This window comes from Phacochoerus africanus, chromosome 3 (genome assembly GCF_016906955.1).
Source record: "Phacochoerus africanus isolate WHEZ1 chromosome 3, ROS_Pafr_v1, whole genome shotgun sequence".
NCBI classification, from domain to species: Eukaryota; Metazoa; Chordata; class Mammalia; order Artiodactyla; family Suidae; genus Phacochoerus; species Phacochoerus africanus.
The window spans coordinates 178,602,006-178,627,789 of record NC_062546.1 but is presented as its reverse complement, the minus strand read 5'-3'; the positions used below and the strand labels follow the sequence as shown (position 1 = coordinate 178,627,789).

General features: G+C 35.2%; 1 protein-coding gene across 2 annotated transcripts; it reads left to right on the top strand.

The window, feature by feature from the left end:
- The first annotated feature begins 206 nt into the window (after positions 1 to 206).
- MYL1 (myosin light chain 1) lies at positions 207 to 25,323 on the top strand. Of its 2 annotated transcripts, none has more exons than XM_047773395.1 (7): positions 207 to 616; positions 13,264 to 13,291; positions 18,240 to 18,383; positions 21,116 to 21,289; positions 21,740 to 21,817; positions 24,377 to 24,419; positions 25,001 to 25,323. In XM_047773395.1, the coding sequence occupies exons 1-6, from the start codon at positions 491 to 493 to the stop codon at positions 24,403 to 24,405; spliced, it is 579 nt and encodes a 192-aa protein (XP_047629351.1). In that variant the 5' UTR covers positions 207 to 490; the 3' UTR covers positions 24,406 to 24,419; positions 25,001 to 25,323. The 2 variants fall into 2 exon arrangements, with proteins under 2 accessions (XP_047629351.1, XP_047629352.1); XM_047773396.1 differs by lacking the exons at positions 207 to 616; positions 13,264 to 13,291 and adding exons at positions 12,170 to 12,260; positions 12,986 to 13,010.
- The last annotated feature ends 461 nt before the right edge of the window (positions 25,324 to 25,784 follow it).

Here is a 25,784-nt window from a genome sequence, read left to right as displayed (position 1 = left end):
CTGCCAAATTTGAAATCAAATCCTTGATTAAAATTTCTTAGGCATGGGGAAAGAAAAAAGATTTACAACTTCAGCAGAACTGTAATTCTACCAAGAAAAAGTATCAGTCAATCTACTTTACTGTCACCAAAGGATCTGAGGCTGGCTGGCTTTGCCATACTTCTTTCTCCTTTATATATGGAGGGGTGGGGGGTGGGGGAGTGGGGAGTTAAAAAAATTGATGAAGCCCTGACCCTTTAGATTCCATTTATAGTCTGAGCCGGAATGCCATCCCCCTTGACTAGTGAACTGTCCAATCCAGCTGCAAGTGTCAAGATTCTGTTAGGCACTAAGTGAAATATATATGCATGCCCTTATACCATTTAACACTCTGGGTCCACCTTCAAGATACTGGGCTGTGGATCAACCGAACCACCACTCCTCTTCCAAAGAATCACTTTAACAGGTTCCTCTAGAGGTGCTCCTCTTTTAACCCATCTTTTTAAATAAAATGGCACCAAAGAAAGACGTGAAGAAACCTGCTGCTGCTGCTGCCCCAGCCCCTGCCCCTGCCCCGGCACCTGCACCTGCACCTGCCCCACCCAAAGAAGAAAAGATTGACCTCTCTGCCATTAAGGTAATTAAAAGGGTGAAATGTTTGGTCACTGAAACATCTTTCAACAGTAGAGAACTCTAGGAACTTTCAGAGGGAAATATTTTTCATTGAAAGGAACAGAACTATTAAGCAAACTGGTAGATTTGGGGAGAAAATAATCCTGACTAAAAAATAAATAAACTCTAACATATAATTTCAGTAAACTTATTATGAGTATGGTACTATATTTGGAAGCTGTATTTGCTCTGCCTTTTGTCCTCTATTTCCTTCTTTCACTAAGTTGTTAAAGAGCAAGATGTATAAGTTTTAAAACATTTAAACCAGTGGTTTTGCTTTTTTAAAAAAATAAAATCTCATTGGAAACTGGATCTCTTTCTTACAGCTACATCAAAAGGAAAGTTTTAGTTCCTATTTGTTTCCAAAAGTTTAAAAGCAGCTGATGACCCAGTTGTCCTGGATGTATTTACTTGACAGCTGCTTTATTTCATCTGCAAAAGAGAAAATTTCTGCAATTCAAGTTAATTCCCCCTTCAGTTTTGCTTAATAACATTTGATACAACAGTAACTGAGATCCCAGAGCAAACAACAATGCACTCAAGTGTTTTAGTGACTATAACTGTCATCTTGTTTATTTACATACAGTATTTAATTCAAAATGTAAGTTGCTTTTAAATGAAACTAACTCTCCAAAATATTGTAAAAATTGTTGGTTTCTAGTAGAGCTTTTAGTTTTTGTCTTTGAGCCCTTGCATACTGATCTTGAACTAAGGAGAATGTGATTGATTTTCATGTCAACACTTTACTGCGATCAAAGTTCTCAACGGCCAAAAGATAATCTGCTTTTGGAAAAATGACACTATGGATGTGCCTGTTACTTCTCAGTGATGTGACCCATCAAATGTGCACCTTCTCATTATTCACTGGGCTCTGATTGGTCTGAATGACAGTTTGAAAATCTTCATCTAAGGAACGCTGCCTTATATGGAAAACTAAAGTGGCTATGGGGTGATCATTTCACTTAAGCCAAAAGTTTTGTGCTTAATAAACCTGAACTTTGATAACCAAATACTTGTTATATAGAATTCTGTTTACTTGCAACCACTAAGCTAACATATAAATAAATAATTTATTGACTATTTTAGTATAGTTGTATATTTTTAAAAAATATTCTTGATGTAGGAGTTCCCACCATGGCGCAGTGGAAATAAATCTGACTAGGAACCATGAAGTGGCGGGTTCAATCCCTGGCCTTGCCGAGTAGGTTAAGGATCCAGCATTGCCATGAGCTGTAGTGTAGTTTGCAGACACAGCTCGGATCTGACATTGCTGTGGCTGTGGTGAAGGCCTGCAGCTGGGAAACTCCATGTGCCATGGGTAAAGCCCTAGAAAGCAAAAAAAAGAAGGACTAGGAAAAAATATTTCTGATGTAAACATTGAATTAAGAGTTCCCATCGTGGCGCAGTGGTTAACGAATCTGACTAGGAACCATGAGGTTGCGAGTTCGGTCCCTGCCCTTGCTCAGTGGGTTAACAATCCGGCATTGCCATGAGCTGTGGTGTAGGTTGCAGACGCGGCTCAGATCCCACATTGCTGTGGCTCTGGTGTAGGCCGGTGGCTACAGCTCCGATTGGACCCCTAGCCTGGGAACCTCCATATGCCACAGGAGCGGCCCAAGAAATAGCAAAAAGACAAAAAACAAACAAACAAACAAAAAAAAACATTGAATTAGATCACCCTTGGATGTACGTGATGATATTAAATATATTTAAAATTTTATAGCATTCTATTTAAACATGAGATTTTATGTGTCAAAGTAGAAGAACACAAATCACAAATATATTATCTTGAGTTTGTAGGTAACTGAAGTCATATTTGAAAAAAGTTGGTCATAGAATCTAATATTGGTTAGGAACTATTCTTAATGAATATCCACTTAGGAGGAGAAATGAATGTCATATCTTCCAATAAATGTTCTATCTTGAGGACTGCATGCATACAGTTCATTAGGAGAAAATCAAATTTTTCTTCTCCAGTAACACTAGTTAATGTATCTTATAACTGCACACTGACTACATTATACAATAAGCGTGATTACAGCCACTACAATAACTCTGATTGTCTCAATTCTTTGACTCTCCACTTTATATTAATGCTAGAGATATGAATCAGTGTCAAAGTTATTCCTCTTTTATTTATTGTGATTTATAAGATAATATCACCTCTTTGTATCTGGGACTACAAGCATTTAGAAAGAAAACAAGGTGCTTTCTTAGGAAGAAAAAGAAGTGTCCCACTAATGAAAACAGGCATTAATTTCCTTTCCCAAGGAACTGTGTAAGAATAAATAAATGAATAAAAATTTAGTTTGGCTGGTAAGAAGTCTCTAAGACAAAAAAAACAATGACTTTTTAAATCCAGAAATGAAACTGATTGCTTCTTCACAGTCAGCAGAAAAGGGACATTTTCTGAATCTTGAAAATTGGTTTATCCCTCCTTCTATATATTGCATTAATGCTAGTGTGAGCTAGTACAACTAAGCAAAAGGAGGAAATAACTCCTAGAGAGTCTCTGTAAAGACGGAAAATGCTCCATCTTCACTATTTCATTGTGGGATAGAGAAGCGATGGGTCTTGGATAAGGGATACAAACCAAAAAGGAGAAGTCAAATAAATCTAGAAGAAGCAGGAGGAAATTAAGCTTTACTTTTCATTGAGAGCCCATTCCTAATAGAAAAAAAAAAAAAAGAACAGAATTGAAATGAACATATTTTTGTTAAAGAGGTTAAACAGCTTTGGTGATTTGCATTCATCAGTATGAAATCAGTTTATAGGTATTATAACATAGCTACAGATTGTGATGTAACTTGAGAACTTTATAAAATCTAATTTCATCCAATAGGTAACAAGACATTAAAATGTGCATTAAAACATTTCATATTATAATGTTTTTAGTCACTCAATGATATTTCTAGATATATTACCTCAGACAAGTTATAAACTTTTTTCAAGCAGAGAAAATGAACTTCAAAGAAATTAATAGAGCTGTTATATATGTTCATTAACTTTCCAAAAACTCGATAAAGAACAAAACTTAATTGGATTTTACACTTTCTTTCATAAATCATATAAGATTAGAAAGCTAGCTGTCCTTTACACTTGAAGTAGCGCTGAAGTTTAAGTGGAACTATCTTTGTGTAGTATAATCATAGTAATTGTAATATTTAATCCCTCAGTACTATTCCCAGTTAATATCTATATTCCATATTATAATATTACTAGCCATATATTTGACTCCCCAGAAAATTTGAAAAGTGTGAATTAGTTTTATCAATTTCTTTTTTTTTTTTTTGCCTTTTTAGGGCCACACCTGCAGCATATGGAATTTCCCAGGCTAAGGGCTGAACCAGAGCTGCAGCTGCCAGCGCACCACAGCCACAGCAATATAGGATCGGGGCCACGTCTGTGACCTACACCATAGCTCACGGCAATGCCAGATCTTTAACCCACTGAGCAGGGCCAGGGATTGAACCCACATCCTCATGGGTACTAGTCAGGTTCATTACTCCTGAGCCACAAAGGGAACTCCACCTTTATCAATTTCTTAAATGTGCTTTCCAACCTGATTTCCTGTTTTATTAGTTATTTGTTCAGAACATTTCTTTGGTTCTGACATAAAACCATTTATATTTTCTGAGGGAATGTTTACCTGATGTCCTATTCCTCATGAATTTTCTATCAGTATCCTTTCCAAAAACACAAATACTACTGATAACTGAAGCTTAAAGCACATACTACTGATATCTAAACCTTAGAACTGTCCCACGCAGTTCTAAGCACTCTTTGCTTCCAGAGAGCTGTACTTCCAGCAACAATGTCCAGACTGAAAGGATTGCAAGTTTAGGAATTAAAACTCACCACAAGTCTAGTTACAAGTACAAACACAAGAATTAACCTCTGTTGCGCAAGATCGCAACCAAGTGAAATAACCAAAGTAAATAAGTAATGAGATGACCATGTGCTTAGATTTTGAATGATCTTCAAGGTATAAGTGAATTTTTTGCATGATGCATGTCTTAGCTAATATGTTGGGATTGCTATGAGGTGATGGGACTTTGAATCATGTCTGTCATCATGCTGCTTAATTTTTAATTCTCATTGTGTTCACCACTCAATCAGGTCATCCCTGACCAGATACTGCGGGCGACATTACAAAAAGTGGTAAAGGTACAGAATGCATTGACAGAAATTCATCAAATAATAAATCTCACCATAACAACTGGCCATATGCTTGGGAAGATTTAAACTTTCAATATAATGGAAAGGTGGAAATATAGCATTCCCAATAATTACATCTATTTACTGATGAGCATTCAGTGGAGGCAAGTATTATGTATTCATTGCAACACTTGACTTTCTCTGGTCTGGGTATAGGACTGTTTGTGTTAATCCATAAATTCTTTTTTTTTTCCTCATCCCTAACAAGGCTAATATAAACCCAGTGCCACTTAGATTGTTGGGAAAATAAAAGGAGGTCATGGACCATGAAAGGCTTTGAAAATTATAAAGTTATTTGTAATATAATAAATATTTACTGTGAATATACTCGGTGGATTTTTGAGCATCTTACTTAATCCTCAAAAAGTTACACTAAGGTTGTTTTTAGCCTCGTTTTGCAAGAAAAGAAACTGAGCCTAAATGAAGTTCTGTGTCGGGCCCACGATAAATAACAAGTATGTTATAGAGCTAGGATTTAACCTAACAGGCCAAATCTAGAGTCAACTGTGTTAACCATATCCTAAACTACCTCCTGTTTATAAAGGGTAAGTTGTTATTTCTAAGACTGTGAAAAGGAGCCTTTTTTGCTTATAAGGATGTGAGGTTAACAGTGATCTGTATAAGAGATTCTTATATTGTCCTGCACAGCCCTGGTATAGCCAGAAGAGGGGGTGAAGGCACACATCAGAACAAGTCTATCAAGATGCTTGACTTGGCAGTTCATTACTGTTCATTCTCCTCGTCTTTCCCCTGTCTTAGCACTTGTTGCTGACAAGTTGGATATTCTCACTTACAGATGGAAGGTGAGATGTTAGGGACTTAGAAAGACCCTCTACTCCCTTTGCTCCAACTCCCTGTAAAAAGTTGTAAAGACACATAGATACTAAAAATGCAGTTATGGGAGTAGATTGATAGCTGCTGGTGGGGGGGTAGGGTGGGGATGGGAGAAAAGAGTGAAGGTGATCAGAGGGTACAAATTTGCAGTTAATAAATTCTGGGGATCTAAAATATAGCATAGTGACTATAGTTAATAGTACCATATTGTATGCTTGAAAGTTGCTAAGAGAGTAAATTTTTAAAGTTCTCACCACACACACAAAAAGACTACTATATAAGATAATGGATATGTTAACCAACTAACCTTATTGTGGTAATCATTTCAGATATCATAATTATCATGTTAAATCATCATGCTATATACCTTAAACTAACATAATGTTATATGTCAATTATATCTCAATAAAGCTGGAGGAAAAACTACACTAAAATATTTTTTAAATATAGTTAAATACACTGAAACTGAATTTTAAAATAATTTTTTGTTTAATCAAATATACATATATATTAAACCTGATCTCCAAATTTTGCCATGAGGCTAATATTCTAAGAATGATATGGATTTCTTTTTTTTTTTTTTCATCTCTTTCTAGATCCACACCTGCGGCATATGGATGTTCCCAGGCTAGGGGTCGAATTGGAGCTGTAGACGCCAGTCTATGCCAGAGCCACAAAAATTCGGGATCCGAGCAGCGGCTGCAACCTACACCACAGCTCACGCCAGATCCTTAACCAACTGAGTAAGGCCAGGGACCGAACCCACAACCTCATGGTTCCCAGTCAGATTCGTTAACCACTGAGCCACGACGGGAACTCCTGGATTTCTATTTTGTTTACAAATAAATACTCTGACTTAAATTGGAAATCACAACCATATATTTATATTCTTTGGAATACTATATAGAAATATAAAGTCATATGTATAATGATTAAGTCTTTGGTTTGAGGGTGAAAAAACTAGGAAAAAAGATACATAGTCAATTTTTAATAGAAGGAGTGAGGACATTTATAAGTTGTGTTTAAGTTTTCCTTATATAATTTTATTAAGAGCTTGCTTCTTTTACTCTGACCTTTTATAATACAGATTAATTTTTAATACAACTAAAGTGTTACCCAATTAGCAATATTCATCCATTTGTGGCATGGCTATAACCTCAAAAGCAAACCAAAAATTATTTGACACTAGGTGTCAGTATCAAGTTTCCACTTTTAAATATCGATGCTGTAAAAGAAGAGAACAGGTGGAATGGAGTGGGAAAATACCAAAGGGCACTCTGTAACTCTGTTTAATATTATATTTTGAATAATATATAACTGGGTAATGTCTTTGCAAAGTAAAAGTCAGTTTGGAAAGAGATGGGTATGTTCACCAATTAATTGTGAGTAGTTCTTTTAATCTTAAAGATAATGAAATCTTTCCAAGACAAGGAGACCACAAAGTGACAGTGCCAAATTTAGCCTCTCGACATTTAGTGCTGCAAATGAACCCCCTGGCAAGTTGTCTTTAGAAGCCTTTCCATAATTACCCAGCATTAAGCACCATCTGACTCATGGAAATTGTGGAAAGGATTATATTTAGTCTGCTGATACTACACTTTCTTCTGCTTCTCCTCATACTGGAATACATTTTGTATAAAAATAAGATCTTCTATAGTTTGTTTCTGCATCAACTTACACAGTTTTTTTTTTTCTCCCCACAAATCAGAATCTGGAAGGCAAAAATCATAATATCCAAGTAGCAATGGCTTTAAGTACATTGGTTAAAATATAAATTATATGAATGATCCTGGTTATAAATTAATAATAGTGAGTTGAAGCCAGAGCAGAAAATTTTTCCTAATGATAAAACCACATCATATTTGAATTTATCTTCTTCCTTCCACTGTGGCAAGTGAGATTCTAGTAAGTGCTCAATGATATACCATCTCCTGATATATGAGATAAAAAAACTCACTTGAACACAGTATTGCACAATTTTATTTTGCTTACCTTTTTTATCTAAACTACTTCAAAATAACATCATTTATCAAATTTTTAGGCAATTTGCCCTTTTCCATTAAAAAAAAAAGTGTGTTGCTATAGATACTACTGACAAAAGGATGGAAAACTCACATTATAGAACCATAAGCAACCACAGAAATCATACAGCATAATATTTAATATTTGAGGAAGCTATTTAATCAAAAGACACATGATTTGTTACAGGAAAGCCTTCTGAATAACTCAATCCCCACCTACTTCTCTTTCCAAGATGTCAAAAGACCTGAAATCCCTAAAATGGTAATGCCATTATTCATATATTCCTGTTGTCACAAAAGGAATTCTATTCCAGGTAAGTAGGGAAAAGCAGATAAAAAAGAGGAAGGAAGGAACAAAAACACAACCTGGACTTAAATTACATACAAACAAATGCACAAAGTAGAACAGGAGCAACTCTCAAGAAATCTTAAGTTTGTTTATCATCTATCAACAGTGACAGCTGATGAGAAATCCAAAGTATCGACTAAGTAAATTTTATTAAAATTCACTTAAACCTCTCTGTTAATTCTTGTAGGTCTGAATTGTATTATTTTAATAATTCAGCCTTTGTTCTGATATGACTAAATTCAGTTGACTGGTCAAGACATCCTAAGAACAGAATTACAAATTTCCTCTTCTGATCAACTTACCCAATATAGCCATCTACTTCTCTCTTACATTAGACAAACCAGGCTGGTACTGTATTCTCATTGTTCTTAATTTCTCTTTTAGATTAGATTAGAGTCAGCAGCCTTAAATATAGCCTTTCTTGAAATAAAAAAAATGCAATAAAAATATCTATTTCCTTTAAATTAAGTGAATTGTTCTGAAACACAAAACTCTCAAAGAGTTTCAAAATAGTACTTCTGCCTGCCTTTTACAAGGATTCCTCATAACTCTGAGATTAGAGTGAAAATTATTAAATTTTTGTTAGGATTTGCATACCTCCAGGTCTTTGTTCTCCCTGACAGGCATTACATCAAAAAACAGGCAGCAATGTTTTCTTGATTGAAAACTGGCCCTGGTTAGATTAATGCCTTTACCTGGCCTCACTGGTGACTAGCCCCATTTTACCTAGCAGCGGTGATGAAGTTCTTTAAAGATCATAGTCTATGTTCCTTACCAGGGCATTAGCCCTCAGTATTCGACATTCTCCCAGATCATCTTGAATTATAGCTCTTCTTGTTATGCTAAAGCTTAACATACATAAATTCCAAAGCCTGTTCAATTAAATGCATTTTAATATTTTTTCCTATAAATAGATTCCTTCTATATATCAGAAACTTTATCTTGCCTTTAATCAGCTAACCAAATCTCATGATTACTATCAAAAATATTTCTCAAAATGAGAAACAATCTGAAAACACTGTAATAAAAATATTTTTAAATATTAGTACCTGTTGACTACCACGTACTGAAATCCAATACCAAATGGTATAGGAATAGCAAAAATGTGAGATGTAGTTATTTTACCAGCAGTCTAAGATAAGTATGTAGGCTAAGATGGAAAAACCCATTTACAAAAAAAAAAAAAAAATTGAGGGCTGGCAAATTAGAAGTCCTGATCATAGCATTTATATAAAATCTACGAAAGGGTTCTGGAAATATAAATGGATGTACGTCAAGAATTCAAAGCGAGCATGCTTACAATGTGCGTTCTAGGTGCTGGAGATGTAGCATCAAAAGAGAATGTGTGCCTCCCCACTTCCCGCCCCAGAATGCAAGCTCTTTGAAGAACTGATAAGGTCTCTTACCTCAGGGAATATAATATTCTAGAAGAGGAGCCTTGTTTGAAGGAGGAACTTACTATACATATGCTCTAATGATCTTAATGAAAATTCTGCTGAGCATCCTAACTATAGGCAAGACATTTTATCGAGTTACGGAAGATAAAATCTAAGGGGTAGAGATGTTGGCTCGCACCCGGATTCACATCATGGACCAAGGGAAATGGTCCCAGTAACATCCTGTGCTTCCCAGAAGGTGGCAATCAGGAAGATTAAACATCTTTCAGTGGAGAAAGGAGCTAGGCAAGTAGAAAATTTTCTTTCAAGAGGAGATTTTTATCAGGGATTTGAAGGATAGTTAAATTCTAAGAAACATTCCAGATAGAAGAGACTTAAATCTAATTTTCAAAACAAACTAAATGATGACATAGCAAACTGAGTTGAAAATCAGCTGACATTTTGTATTCATATCATGCCATTTGTTCAAAGGGCTGATTACTTCATCATTGTAACACCCAGAAAGAAATACAAGAGAAAGCTATTGCCACTTGTAAAGGTGTAAAATGTACCAGAGAATAAATAGCATCCCCATTTATTCTATGAGCACAGTATCTTGGTCTTCTAACTTTTTAAACTGTAGTTTATTCTCTAGACCAGGCTTGATCATGGCCTTATCTACAACTGTCAATAGCTTGATTAAAGGTTTACTTTCTCAATAAGCATAAAAAAACTAAACTTCCACTCTATGTGATAAAAATGTAGAGAAAAACTGGCATGAAATAGTTTGACAACTGCCTCAATTCTATTTTAATAATAATAAAACTTTTAACATCCAAGTGGTTATGAATAACATATTTATAATAAAAATAAAACTATTAAAATGACTTTCCAGTTTACTCAACAGATTTTACACAAACTGACTGTATTTTATATTTATTCAAGGACACATATTTCTACCTGAAAAAAAAAGAAATGAAAATGAGCATTGTACAGGGCATATGATAGGCATTATGTAGGGCAACTTTGATGAGTTTTTGGTATTATCTACAGTTATTTACTAAAGATACATGCCAGTACTCAGTATTAATCATAGGGCAATTCAAACTTATTGACACAATACATAAATAAAAATAAAAGACTAAAAAGAACACAAAGAAACATAGTCTGCTCTAATGGTTCTAATATATCAAAAATCATGAAACTCCAATTATACAATTATCAAGGTGACAAATTTCCACCTTTATTTCTCACTTTCATTTCCCCCTAATGATTCAAAGGGTTCAAATTTTTTTCTCTTAACTTCCATTTCCCAACAGCCTCTCAAAATGGCAATCTGTTCATGAAGATATGTCTACCTGGGCTCTAATATTTTTAAATTATATTTTTAATCCCCATTTTGGGACTCAGACTCTATGAAATTTTTTTTGTTACTTGTAAACTTTGGACGAAAAATTATACTCATTTAAATGTTGATTTCTTTCCAAATGGCTTGAGGGAAAGCTTCAAAATACAAAGCTGTCTATCAGAGGGAGACTACACTTTTTGTGACCATTCCCTTAAAAGCAGTTGCTGAAACAGTGCATAAATTTGAATTTGTCTCCAACATTCTTTATGCTTTGAACTCCTTTAAACATGTAGAAAACTGATAAACAAGTCTGAACCTTAGTGGACATCTTAAACTGATCTTTTCCCAGTGCCATTCTAAGAAGGGAGTTGCCCTCTATTTTCAGGTAAGCTGCCATGAAAACTTACTACCAGCCAATCCCTCAGATACCTTTAAAATTCTAAAGTACAACTTTGCATTTCACATCCTCTGCTTTGGATTCTTTTAGTTCTCAGTCTGGAGATGAAGCCATAAAAATGTTTGACATGGCAGAGAGGAAATCAGGTCATTCTAGTAAGAACATAAGCAACATTTTTAAATTTTAAAAGAATATATGTATAGAATGAAAGTAAAAGAACACAAAAATGATCTATCAGCTCTCCTTCCTAGAACTTCATAAATTCAAAAAATATGACTAGTTAGCCACCATAAAGATAATGGAAGGAAAGCAAATACTCACCCCTAACGTAAAAAACAAACTAAAGGAGATTGGTGAAAATGGAGATTAAAACCATTCCTAGCTTAAACCCTATACTCCTGAGAATACATCTTGCAAAAAAATGGTCCTTAATTGGAGATTTCACAAACTGACCAGATTTTCACTGGAGTGGACCCTAAGAAACATACAGAATATGCATGGCCCTTTTAAGTCCTCTGAACTTTACCACAAGGGACAGAGCTTCAGAAGGCATTCCTTCTGTAAATGTTGCCATATGAAATCCTAAACCAGTCCTACACAAAAAGTCTCGTTACTACCAAAATTGCTAACTTGAAGTTTGCCAAGTCCATAATTAACCAAGAGAAGGGGTCAGCTCAAGTCTTTAGAGAAATTCTAAGCTCCTTTGCCACTGAACACATAAGGAGCTTCTTAAAGGAAGACAGTCCAAGAGAACTTCTCAGGGATAAAGACCATAAAAGTACTGATAGGCATTGGTCTCACTATGGCTATCCACTCCTAGGTTCTGATTTCCTAAAAATAGACCTCAGGGTACAGATCCCTCTTTACCCTTTGCCCTAAGAAAGCTAAAGAACTCTCCAAGGGGAGTGGCTACCTCTCTCTGAAATCTGATGCTAGCTATGAAGTCAGAGCTTCTCCAGAAATAAAAGGGAGCCTCAGCAAGGGAGGCCCCCCACTCAGGGATTGGATCAGCCCTCAACTCACTCTTCAGCTTCGCCGCTGTTTGCAGCCCAGCACTTTCATCATGGTGGGTCCTATGAGAAAAACTGTAACTTATAGAAAGATACAGATAGTGGGTAGGAATAAAACTGAGGAGAGAACATATTCAGTATGAGTCTGTAGAATCTATTTTGGGGCTTTGCTGAGGTGGGTTGAGAACAGAAGAAATTAATTCAAGATATTACTTCAACTAGAAAAATACATCTTATTCCCAAAAGCATACTTTATGCTTCACCAACTTTGCTATATCACATAAGGTTTATTATATCTAAATTTAGGGAAAAAACCTTCAACTATAGCAAAATAGTATAACTTAGAAAACAATCCAATGGTGCCAATAACTAAAATTAAATAAACTACTTCCAATGCACTGGGTAAAAATGTACTGGTTAAAAAGAAGAAAGACTTAAAATGATCTTTTTAATGCAGTCTATCTGAACTTCTTAGTAAGTATATCTTTATTAGATATATCTTAAATACACCCTAGATTATTATATTTTTCCAGAAAGAATCTGATTTAGCATTTGTTAAATCATTGACTCGTGTATTAAGATGCAGAGAGATGTTCCCTAACTATCTTGTGCAGTAGCTTTTTATTTTTCCTAGACTCAAAAATGTCCTAAGGCAACTCTTTTTCTATGACACCTACATGGCTTCCTAAACATCTTGAAGCAAAAGCACTCTCTTCTGTCAATGCATTTGAAAGAGTACTAGTTGTTTCTTTCTTTCTTCCTCTCTCTCTCGCCACTGCAGTCCTTCAGTGCTGACCAGATTGCTGGTAAGTGAATCGAGCTTCTCTATTACAGATCTAGGCAGAGAACTGCTTAGTTTCTGAAATATCACTCATCTCCAAGGCATGTTACTGTGTGGCTCAACCTATTAGTATCCAAGCCATGCCTGAATTCTGAAAAGTAAGCATACTTTTTGAGCTTACTTTGAAGATTACTCAGGGAATGAGCTTGGATACATTTAAAAAACAGGACATTTTTGTTTGGTTAAAATATTCTTTGTGGTTAATTTCTTTCTAACAGATCGAGTTCTCTAAGGAACAGCAGGATGGTAAGTTTAAACGACATAGTTTTTAAATGTGCACACTTATAAAGATGGCATGTGAGAAAACCAACTCCTCTGAGATGAGATTAGCTCCTTCTAATTATCCCCACTGGTGTTGCCACTCTAAATATAAATGCTCTCAATCACTCTAAATATAAAGTCTCTCAATGTGAACTTTTTGCTTATAATCAGTAACGAAAAATTAAAGCAAGCAAAAGCTAAATACCACAAAAGAATTCCTTATACTCACTGATTTCTTAATAAAACCAATTTGATACAGTAGGTAATACTACTCGCTATATAACCCCCAAAGTGATGTGGACTTAGGATGGTTAATTTGTCAACGAAATCCCTAAAGAGAGATTGGACATGTCTAAATTGTTCAGTGTAGAAAACAAAATTGATTACAAAACTGCTTAATTACCAAATCCACATATCAATGGGCACCACAGTAAGTTGAGAAAAATAGCGGATGAAGTGGATATAGAATAAAAGTGCATTCAGAGACAAAGAGAAGGGAAGTAATTTATAAAAAAGAAAAAACTATTGAAGGAAGCTTAGACATCTCCTGGTCCAGTTTTAGAGATGCAGGACAGGCTCCCAGAGAGGTACTGAAACTGGCTTAAAGCTCCCAACAATTAATGTTAGGATTAAAATCTAGTATTAGTTTGAATTAATCAGAAATTTCTATCATACAAACAGTTTCTAACTAGAAGACTTCAAACTTTGGAGATTCAAGAGAATCTGAATAGATTCCCTAAGACTTCCACTTTTTCTCCTTCAGGTCTTTGGACCCAAGAGATCTCGTGCCCTATCAATCTTGCTTTTTCACTAGAAAGCTTAGGGCAGAATGTTTATGGAGTGTAAGTGTCACATATTTAAATAAACTGAGACAAAAATACATCTAAGGGAGGAGAGAAAATTTTAATTATATAATATTGTGTAAGTTTTAATATTGGTCATAATATGTATGTATATATTATATGTTATAATATATAATATTTAAGTAATTGTAATAATGCTCATAAATGTATGATTATAGTTATACCTCATTTCTCTACCTAAAGGATTCAACATTTTCAGTCTTTTTCAGCGTCCAAAATATCTCATGTTTGGATATTAGTTAAGGAAAAAAGGATATTTGCTATTGTAAAGACATATATTTCTACAGTATGGTTAATGCCTTCATGTAGAGAGAGTAGAAGCTTTGATAACTTAGAATTCAAGATCATCTGAAATTATACTACGAAAGACTATTTTTTCTTATTGAAAACAGTTGATGATTCTACTATAATTTGTTTTATGTTTAATGTATTTTTTATTTATTATAATTTTTATTGAAGTATAGTTGATTTATATTATGTATGTTTCAGGGGTGATTCAGTTATACATATATATGTATAGATATTCAGTTACACATATATATACACACATATGTGTATATATACACACACACATACATACATACACTTCAGATTCTCTTCCCGTATAGGTTATTACAAAATAATGAGTATAGTTCTCTATGCTCTACAGTAGGGCCTTGCTGGTTATTTTAACTAGTGATGCTGCAATTATACTGCATTCCAGTCCTCTAAAATATCTAATTTACTGTGTCATTATGACTTCCAAACTATGGCAGAATCAAGCAATAAAAGACTCAAAAACCCTTTCAGAGACAGAAGGGCTTGCAGTGGAACATGTGGATTATTACTGTATGTGAAATAGGTTTTAGATATAGAGGTTCAGTAAATGTTGGTGTGGGAGACTGGTTTTCCCCTGTGCCAGGAAAGCAAATCTAAGCATTTTAAATTAAAAGGAAATCTTATATTTTCAGCAATAAAGACTTACTTTGCTCCCGTGTTCAATGATTAGAGTTTTTCTCTTGGCTTCTCTATTTGAATATATCACGAGTTTGGAGTAAAGAAAAAAAAACTGGAAAATTAAAGTATTCTAAAGGTCTAAGTTCTGTGCTGTCCAGTAGAGTTACTACTAGCGACATGTGGCTATTTAAATTTAACCTTTAATTAAGCAAAAATAAATATGTTTAAAAGTCTATTTTCTCAGTTGCACTAGTCATATTTTAGTGCTCAAGAACCACAGGTGGCTAGTAGCTACTACTCTTTTAGAAAGCCCAGATATAGAACATTTCAATCATCATAAAAAATTCTAGGAAGAGTTCCCGTCCTGACTCAGCAGTAACAAACCCAACTAGTATCCCTGAGGACGTGGGTTCAATCCCTGGCCTCGATCAGTGGGTTAAGGATCTGGCGTTGCCATGAGCTGTGGTATAGGATGCAGATGTGGCTTGGATCCAGTGTTGCTGTGGCTGTGTCTGTGGCTGGCAGATGAAGCTCCAATTAGACCCCTAGCCTGGGAACTTCCATATGCCACAGGTATGGCCCTAAAAAGACCAAAAAAAAAAAAAAAAGTTCTAGACTGGTGTTCTAGACTAGGGACTGGCAAATTTTTTCATAGAGGGCTAAGCAGTAAATATGTGAGGTTTTGCTGATACTACAGACTCCATAAAAACAACTCAATTCTATTATTTAGATATGAAAACAGCCACAGACAATACATAAATGAATGGGTATGGATATATTCCAATCAAAACAGGTGGCCAGCCCCTAGGCAGTCGTCAGTTAACTCATGTTCTATATTCTTCAAAAGAATACAAAGCCTGGAGTTCCCGTCATGGCGCAGTGGTTAATGAATCCGACTAGGAACCATGGGGTTGCGGGTTCAATCCCTGCTCTTGCTCAGTGGGTTGAGGATCCAGCGTTGCCATGAGCTGTGGTGTAGGTTGCAGACGCAGCTCGGATCCCACATTGCTGTGGCTCTGGCGTAGGCTGGGGGCTACAGCTCCGATTCAACCCCTAGCCTGGGAACCTCCGCATGCCGCGGGAGCGGCTCAAGAGATGGCAAAGAGACAAAAAAAAAAAAGAATACAAAGCCTTAAAAATCTGAAGTGGGAAGAGCCATATCTTTCTGGCCTTTAAACCAACAAAAGAGTTAATGTCAAAGAGATTCTATTACAGTCCATAAAATCCTATTTCTATATTAGCATCTGACCAGGGTAATAGTGAGCCCTCTGAGCAATCTGCATGAAAGACTTAAACAAGTAACAAGAATAGTTCAGTTTCACATGCCCCTTAGAAAGACAAAAAATATTTGACTAATGACCCCACAGTGCCTGCAGCACGTCTTTTAAATTAGGGAAAGGATCTGTAATGTCAATTTGTGTAGAATTTGAGGGAGAAATTTTAGCAGAGAATGGTAACATGATCTATATTTGATTGTGAATTTAATGTCTGATGCAATCTTAGATAGGAGATGGAGGGATAATAAAATAGGGTACTTTGCTGAATAATCTTTCTAGATAACATCTCTTGATTTGAGCCCACTGATGGCCTGAAAAGAATATTTTCACCTCTACCAGTTCATTCACAAATGTGTTTATGAGTAATGTTGGTATTAACTCCAACAAGTTGCCATCAGTACCTTGAGGTTCTCCAGAAAATGTGATGTAGCTAAGCTTTGAAACTTCAGTAAAAATGTCTTTACGTGTCCCTAAATCTATAGTAGCACCTTTTTCTGTCTTTTTGGTGTACACTTCTTAATTCTTTGTCAATGTAATTCTAAAAGGCAAAACCAATTCTATCAAAGGGGAATGACAAAATGTAGGGCAAGTAAGCAATAGAGTGATTATGATAAAAACAGACACTTTTAAAATATATACTTACAAACACAAATACAAGTAGAACTAGGGAAATCTGAATAAAATAAATGGACTCTATTAATGTGAATGTTCTGGTTGCAATAGTATATTATAATTTTGCAAAATGTTATCACTGGGGGAAATTAGAGTATTTAAGAAATCTTTTGTATTTTTTCTTGAAATTTCATGTGATTATAGTTATTTCCATAAAATTTTAATTCTACAGCTAATAAAGCATCATATTATCATATGTATTATCTGAAGAAATAGTAAAGTTTAAAGAGATTATCAGGGCAATAGATCCAAATAGTTTGCCTTCTGAATCAGTCATAAATGAATCTATTAGAATCATACATTGAAATGGTTGAATGACACAATAGAATTTAGAGGTTTGTCTCATCTTTCTAAACTTTTTCCTGACCTGAAAAATGAAGTTATTCTTGAAGAAAATTAGTTAAGAGGAGAGTCTAGGAAATTTGTACCTCAAGAGCAGACTTTTCTATGTAACTTGAAAAGTTTGGGTTAACCTCCATGTCCCTAAATCTATAGTAGCTCCCCACATATGAAAAGTTGTTGTGGTTTTTTTTGTCTTTTGTCCTTTTAGGACCACACCAGAGGCATATGGAGGTCCCCAGGCTAGGGGTCTAATAGGAGCTGTTGCCACTGGCCTACGCCAGAACCACAGAAATGCCAGATCCAAGCCACGTCTGCAAACTACACCACAGCTCAGGGCAATGCCAGATCCTTAACCCACTGAGCAAGGCCAGGGATCGAACCCACAACCTCATGGTTCCTAGTCAGATTCGTTTCCACTGTGCCATGACGGGAACTCCTTGTTTTCTGAAAATTGTATTAACTTCATTAATTATATGAGGGATTTTATGAGGAATTCTTAAGATATCTCAAGCCCTCAGAATTTCATAACCTAGTCCTGTTTCCAAGGCAAATGAAGGAAATATGAACAAATATGACTAGGAGCTTCAATTTCCATTTCTGATGAATAATTACATGTGACTTGAAATTGGAAATGCTACTTTAAAATTGTCCCAAAAAGAAATGTCAAAAGGGGGTGGTCAATTAAGCTTGGAAAAGGGAGAGTCCAAAAATAACATCTTAAGTGACTGGCAAAAGTTGTAAAATAGAGGAGAGTTTGAACTGGATCCTTGTTGAAATTTGGGTTAATTTATAAGTCTGAGGTAGAAAAAAACAAATTATCCTAATGCTTCTTGCTTCTTGCAGAATTCAAGGAGGCATTTCTCCTCTTTGACAGAACAGGCGAATGCAAGATCACCCTAAGCCAGGTTGGTGATGTCCTTCGGGCTCTGGGCACAAATCCCACCAATGCAGAGGTCAAGAAGGTTCTGGGAAACCCCAGCAATGAAGGTAACCACATCCACATGTTTTTCCAAGAAGTTGGGGGGGGGGGGGTGTGAGAGAGAGAGAGAGAAATGTATTGAAAAAAAGTTCCACAGAATAGAATTTAATTTAATTTACTCCTGAGGGTAAGTGTGCTCCTGGCTATCTAGAGTCTCAGTTTTTTTCCTCATAAACTAAGTTACCCTTTCTTTGAAATTTATAAGCATAATAAAATTTCACGTTAATGAAAGGAAATAATAACTAATGCTAACATCATCATCATCATCATGCTATCTAAATACGCCTAGCTTCTTGACCATCGAAAAGGAAACTCAGCTGTCTTAAGAACAGACTGATGACATCCTAATAAAAGTATTTTCTATTTTCACAGAATTACAAAAAGACTTTAAAAAATCTAAGCCAAAACCTGCATTCAGTCCCCTAAGGTAAATCCAAAGGCAAAAATCAGTGAGATACATAAATGGCAAAATTGCAGAAGTCATTGCTGGATATAGTAATCCAGCCATTAGTCTGGAACAAAGAAATTTTTTCTAATCCCATGGTTCATAGCATAGTATAAGAGTCTGTTGGAAAACACCACACTGAGCAAAAAAGAAGAGACAAAACTCAAATATTTTCAAGGAGATATTTTGGCTTTTTATCTTTACAATAAAGCAAAACATGGAGAAGGCAAATAATCTCTTTCCAGAAAAGACTATTTTCCTTTGTTACAAAAGAAAAAAAAAAATTTCAAGAAAACCTACCTCTAAATCAGTCTGCTGGAATTCTCAAACTCCATCTTCTTTAGAGGAAAATGCCCAGGTAAATCATGCAAAAAGTATCTGAGAACATAAGATAAAGAGTGTAATAAGCCAAAGTTTTCTTTTACTTTTCTTTTCTTTCTTTTTTTTTTTTTTTTTTGTCTCCAAGGCATATGAAGTTTCCCAGGCTGGGGTGGAATCGGAGTTGTAGCTACTGGCCTACATTATGGTCACAGCAACAAGGGATCCAAGCCATGTCTGCAGCCTACACCACAGCTCACAACACCACCAGATCCTTAACCCACTGAGTGAGGCCAGGGATCAAACCCACATTGTTAAATAGTTGGGTTCATCAACTGCTGAGCCACGACAAGAACTCCACAAAATTTATTTTTAAATACCACTTTCTAACTTATCAAACATCCATCTTTAATTGAATTATTAGGTAAATGTTCATGTGTTCAGCATTCAAATTTAATCTTCTTAATATTTCTCAGAGTACTATATTTCTACACCAAGACAGATTAGTAAAAGGGAATTTTGATTTTAGGGGTGTAAAACTTTATCCATTTGTATACATCTAATTGTCTGTTTTATACTTTTGCTGTGAATGCTGTTTACCTTATTAGAAGATACTAAAGAAATTCTTATTATCTCCAGACCTCTAAAACTGCAAGTCAAGAGATCAAAAATATTTAACACACATACCCTCCTCATAGGCTTCTTTTTTTAATTATTTAAAATTTAAAGACATTGAGGAGTTCCCTCCGTGGCTCAGTGGTTGAGGAACCTGACTAGGAACCATGAGGTTGCAGGTTCGATCCCTGGCCTTGCTCAGTGGGTTAACGATCCAGCATTGCTGTGAGCTGTGGTGTAGGTCGAAGACGCAGCTCAGATCTGGCATTGCTGTGGCTCTGGTGTAGGACAGCCGCTACAGCTCCAATTAGACCCCTAGCCTGGGAACCTCCATATGCCGCAGGAGCAGCCCTAGAAAAGACAAAAAGACCAAAAAATAAAATAAAATAAAGTAAATAAATAAATAAAATTTAAAGACATTGAAGGTTCTTCAACAGCTCAAAGGTGGAATATATATTAAAGTTCAGTTTTTGCTATATTCATATGCTAATAGGTTTCTTATCAGTATATTTTTATATTGCTTCCCTAATATAATAAATATTAAATTGAAAATACTAATAACATAATAGCTAATACTGATTAAGCACTCAGTTTGTCCCACATATTGTAATAAACTTTGCATGTGTCGGGAGTTACCATCATGGCTCAGCAATAACAAACCTGACCAGGATCCACGAGGACACAGTTCCATCCCTGGCCTCTCTGAGTGGGTTAAGGATCTGGTGTTGCCCTGAGCTGTGGTGGAGGTCACAGATATAGCTCAGATACCTTGTTGCTGTGGCTGTGGTGTAGGCTGACAGTTGCAGTTCTGATTAGACCCCTAGCCTGGGAAATTCTATATGTTGTGGGTGTAGCCCCAAAAAGACCAAAAAGAAAAAGAAAAGAAACTTTGCATGTATTATCTCATTTAATGTTCACACTAACATTATGGAGTATCTCTCTTTTTTTTTTTTCCCCTTTGGGTGTGCCCACAGCATGTGGAAGTTCCCAGGCCAGGGACTGAATGTGTGCAACAGAGCAACAAGGCCACTGAAGTAACAATGCCAGATCCTTAACCCACTGCACCACAAGGGAACTCAAGAGATATCTCTTTTGACTGATGAAAAAGCTGAGGCACAAAGAAGTTAAGAAACTTGCCCATGATCACATACTATGGTGGATTGGAGATGAAAGTTCCAGCACTAGGACTCCAGAGCTCACGCTATTATCTGTTACAAACCTTTTGTCACCAGCAATTTACCAACTGAAATTTAAGCTCTATGAAGATTTTTCAGATGATCTAGAATGAACTTTCAAGCTTAATTTTGACTGAGGTGGAATTTTATGAGAACTAATAACTATCTAAATTGCAATTTCTTCCAGAGATGAATGCCAAGAAAATTGAGTTTGAACAATTCCTGCCTATGCTGCAAGCTATTTCCAACAACAAGGACCAGGGAAGCTATGAAGACTTTGTTGAGGGTCTGCGTGTCTTTGACAAGGAAGGCAATGGTACAGTCATGGGTGCTGAACTTCGTCATGTTCTAGCTACACTAGGTGAGGAAAATTTATTTCAGTGGACTTAATAGGACAGAATATATAGGAAAGAGCATGACTTAGGAAAATCGTGTTATAACCAAAATAAGTAGGGGGCAAATTACAAAGTGAAAAGAACGGTTAGAAGTTAATGACCATTTCAATTCGTCTCAATGCCAATAAGTTTATTTTGGAGAAATGGTAACTTAAATTACTGGTAATGAATAAGTAATGTAAAGCATTGTAGATCTTATAGAATAGAGTTTAGATGATCAAGTATAGTGTATATTTAATTCATTTATTCAAAAACAATTTATTGACAACTTTCCTGCTGGAGGAAAAAGAAGGGCTTGGTTTCTATCCATCAATAGCTTAGTTATAGTCCTCAGGAGCCCAAAACTGATCACTTACAGAGGAATTTTGAAAATATTCTCTGGCTTTGCTTTTGAACAAAGAGTTTTGTTTCATCAGGTGAAAAGATGAAAGAGGAAGAAGTGGAAGCCCTGATGGCAGGTCAAGAAGACTCCAATGGCTGCATCAACTATGAAGGTATAATCTCACATAACCGCTCTGAACTGATTAGGTTGATGGTGGATTTCTTTTGAGCTTAAAACAACTTCTTTTTCTCTAGTCCCTTATTGGATATACACATGTTATTTATTATTAATCAATTACACAATAACTTGAAAAAAGTATCTTGTAAGGATCTGACTATATACATAAGATTTATTCCAGTGGGTTTTAACATTTCTATGCATTCTTATACAAGTTAAAACTGCATTTTCCCTTTTATTTTTTCTTGTTAGATCTTCACAACATCTCTGTAAAATAGACAAGTTTGTGTCAGAATAAATTCTAGTATTAAATAATAATATTCTGTAATACTACAGTTGGATAGATCTCAAAATCCTTCATGGCAAGCAAATATAAAAATGAGGAAACTGAGGGCCAGAGATGTTTAGTTACTTAGTGAAGACCACATCATTAATGGCAGGGCTGGTGCTAAAATTTAGTTCTCCTTGTCTAGTGTTCTAGCTTAAATGAAATTTATCTCATAGTGGCCAGTTACCTATTTCCTGCCACCAATTTACAGCAACTTCACCCAGAGGGTCTAAAAAGCAATGTACCACACAAAATAAAGATGTAAGATAAAGTTGCATGATATAACCCATAAATTTAAAACTTTGCAATAAAATTGAAAAAACTTATCCATCCCTGCAAAAGACTAATCTAACCATATTTGATGTAAATATGGATTTACGAAGTCTAACAACTTGGAAAAAAATAAGAGAAAATCAGAAAGGTGAAGAAAAGAGAGAAAGGAAGTGGAAGGAAGAGAAGAAAAGAGGACAAGAAAGGACAGGAGAAAAGGCAAACAATGAAACAAGTATATGTTCCCTGACAATCTTGGTTAAACTTTACTTTTTTCCTATAAACAATGTTTAACATTCAGTTACTGCCATAAATGCATTACATAAAAGAAGAATCATTCCATAAATATTATTTGGGCAAGGGGACAGTTAGTTAGAAAATAAAGCAAATCTGGGGAGTTCCTGTTGTGGTGCAGCGGAAACGAATCTGACTAGTATCCATGAGGATGTAGGTTCAATCCTTGGCTTTGCTCAGTGGGTTGAGATCTGGTGTTGCCATGAGCTGTGATGTAGCTCACAGACTCAGCTTGGATCCTGCGTTGCTGTGGCTGTGGTGTAGGCAGGCAGCTGTAGTTCCAATTCGACCCCTAGCCTGGGAACTTCCAAATGCTGCAGGTGCTGCCCTTAAAAGGAAAAAAAAAAAGCAAATCTGGATCTCCTACTAGGACAAATTTCACAAGTCAAACATTTAAATGTAAAAGCTGGAGCTCCCACTGAGGTGCAGTGAGTTGAGGATCTAGCATTGCCACAGCTATGGTATAGGTCTCAGCTTCAGCTCAGATTCTATCCCTGACCCAGGAACTTCCATACACCACAGGTGCAGCCAAAAATAAATAAATAAATAAAATAAAAGTAAGGTAAAAGCTAAAACATAAAAGCCATGGAGAAATTATTTATAATTTTTGGAGTGGGAAAAACTTTCTAACACTAATACAGAAACCAGAAGGCATTACAAATTTTGATAGCTTCAACCATATATCTTGTTTCATCTAAACAGCAAACGCCAGCAGAAGCAAAGTCAAAAGACAAACAGCAAATTAGGGGGAAAATTTTTCAATAAATATCAGAAAGAGTGCATTTCCCTAATAAAAAAAAAGTTTACAAATTAATAAAAAGACCACAACCAAATAGAAAAAATAACAAATATGTGAATAGAAAATTCATAGAAATGGAAATAAAAATGTATATGAATATAATATGCTAAACTTTACTAATAATAAAAGCAATGCAGATTAACATTACACTTAGATATACTAGTGGCCAATCTAAGTTTGACCAAACTTTGGGTTGAGGAGAATGTGTTGAAATAAATGATCTCATGCATTCCTATTAGGATGTAGGTCATTAAAATCTGTACCTGGTGATGTGGTACTATTATTTCTAGCAAAACTATTTCAAGGGATAATAGTCTTCAGACATGAACTCAAGTGAAAGAAGTGATATGCGGTTATTCATTACTGTGTTGAGCAAATTAATGGCCGTCAATGTAGGATGTATCAAACAGATTTTAGTACGTCGCCACAGCACTAAAAAAGAACAAGGATAACGTTGTTTACAGTTATGGTAAAATCTCCAAGATACTGAGAAAAGCAAGCGCAAAAGAGTTTGTAGAGGATGCCATCATTTGTGTAAAAGATTTTTAAAAACATACATTTACATATTCTTATACATGCATAGTAGCTCCATCGACTTATCTATAAAGAGAGGAATTATATAACTGAGAGACAGTGGTAAGGAACATTTTTTTGTTATAAATTCTTTCATACTTTTAAAAATTTAACCATACGAATATAACACTTAAAAAGCTAAATTTACAAAATCAGAGGAAAGTATTAACAATAGAAGGCTATATGAAGCTTAAAAAATAAACTCTAGAATTATAGCTAAGAATAACTGAGTTAACTTATAACCACTCTTTTATCACTCTTTTCTAACTCTGTCTATATTATTCCTACAGCCTTTGTCAAGCACATCATGTCTATCTAAACAGAGCTCTCAAGGTATCTATCTGTTCCTCTTATTAATATATAAGGCCTTCTTGATATTATATTTTTTAATGTAACAACTTCATTTATATGCTGTAGATATAATTAGTATTGATTCTTAATGAAGAGTTATTTATATTAAACAGAACACATCAACATCTTTGAGAGGGATTATTTAGACGTAGAGCATTATTTTCCTTTTTTTAATTTTTAAAATTTTTTTCAGTTAGAAATAGAGCATTTTTGTATGAGTACAAGCAAAAACTTCTGAGGTTTTTGCTTCCATGTATTAAACTCTATCTTTGTCTCTACTGTAATCATGTAGTGGAGAGTCAACAAACCAGAGACTAGTTAATTAATTTAGTTGGAACATAACAATAATGAAAGCATTAGTCTTAATTCTTTGAATAACTGAAGTAGTTTTCAACAATTATTTATGTTCTTAAGCACTTGCAACCAGGTTCTTGCAGCAAGGAAATGAAGTGATGGTTCATTTTGTGCTTTTTCTCCTTTTGCACTTCCCATTACGTCCATCCCCATTTTCTTTCTGAAAATATGTAATCAACATCTAATTCTTTTTCCCTTTTCCTTTGCAGATCAAGCACTGCGTTAAGAAGACTGACTGGAACCTTATTTTAATAATACCCATGACTAACTATCCAAATCTGTTTACCACCATTCAGGAAAACAAAACAACTTGGACCATTCTGGACTAAGGGACTCCCTGAGTTTTTATACACTGTTTCCCTCTGAATTATATTCATACCACACAAACCAAGTGTCTGCTGCTCTAGACAAGAAGGATAAAATACTGACAATCTCAAATCCAAGCACCACTCTTTATTTTCTACAGTGGGTCAAAAAACATCCTTAAAATAATAAATCAATAAATAATTTTGGTCAGTCTGTACAGTTCAAATTGCATTGTGTTTTTATCTTCTTGTTTAGAGAAACTATTTTCAAAAATCTCAATTCTTTTGTTAATGTACAGAATAATGAATTATAAAATTTTAAAAGAATAAATAATTACAGCATACACAACAATAACAAACTGAAAAATAACAATAGTTATATATCATGGAAAAAACAAAATAGAAAAACAAGGAAATTTAGATAGGATCAAAGACATTTTAATATAAGCTATCCAGGCAATTTAAGATGAAAGCAGGTTTCTTCAGTTTTGTGTAAATCATTGTATACATAACTTGATCTCTTTCACTTCTAGTGACAATCCGGCCTAGCATAAAATTCTAATAAGCCCTTGATCTGTCTCACTGAATGTCTTCACAGATAAAATTTAAAGTGACTTTTCAGCTGTTACTTTAAAAAAGCCTCTCTGGGGATGAGACTCTTACTCAAGAACTCAAGAGCCTGTCTGTT

Excerpts from the sequence above, each read along its gene's own strand:
- MYL1 (XM_047773395.1), top strand. The coding sequence starts at position 491 with ATGGCACCAAAGAAAGACGTGAAGAAACCTGCTGCTGCTGCTGCCCCA. Across the intron at positions 13,292-18,239 it reads CTCTAAGGAACAGCAGGATG|AATTCAAGGAGGCATTTCTC; the intron begins GTAAGTTTAAAC and ends TGCTTCTTGCAG. Across the intron at positions 21,290-21,739 it reads TCATGTTCTAGCTACACTAG|GTGAAAAGATGAAAGAGGAA; the intron begins GTGAGGAAAATT and ends TTGTTTCATCAG.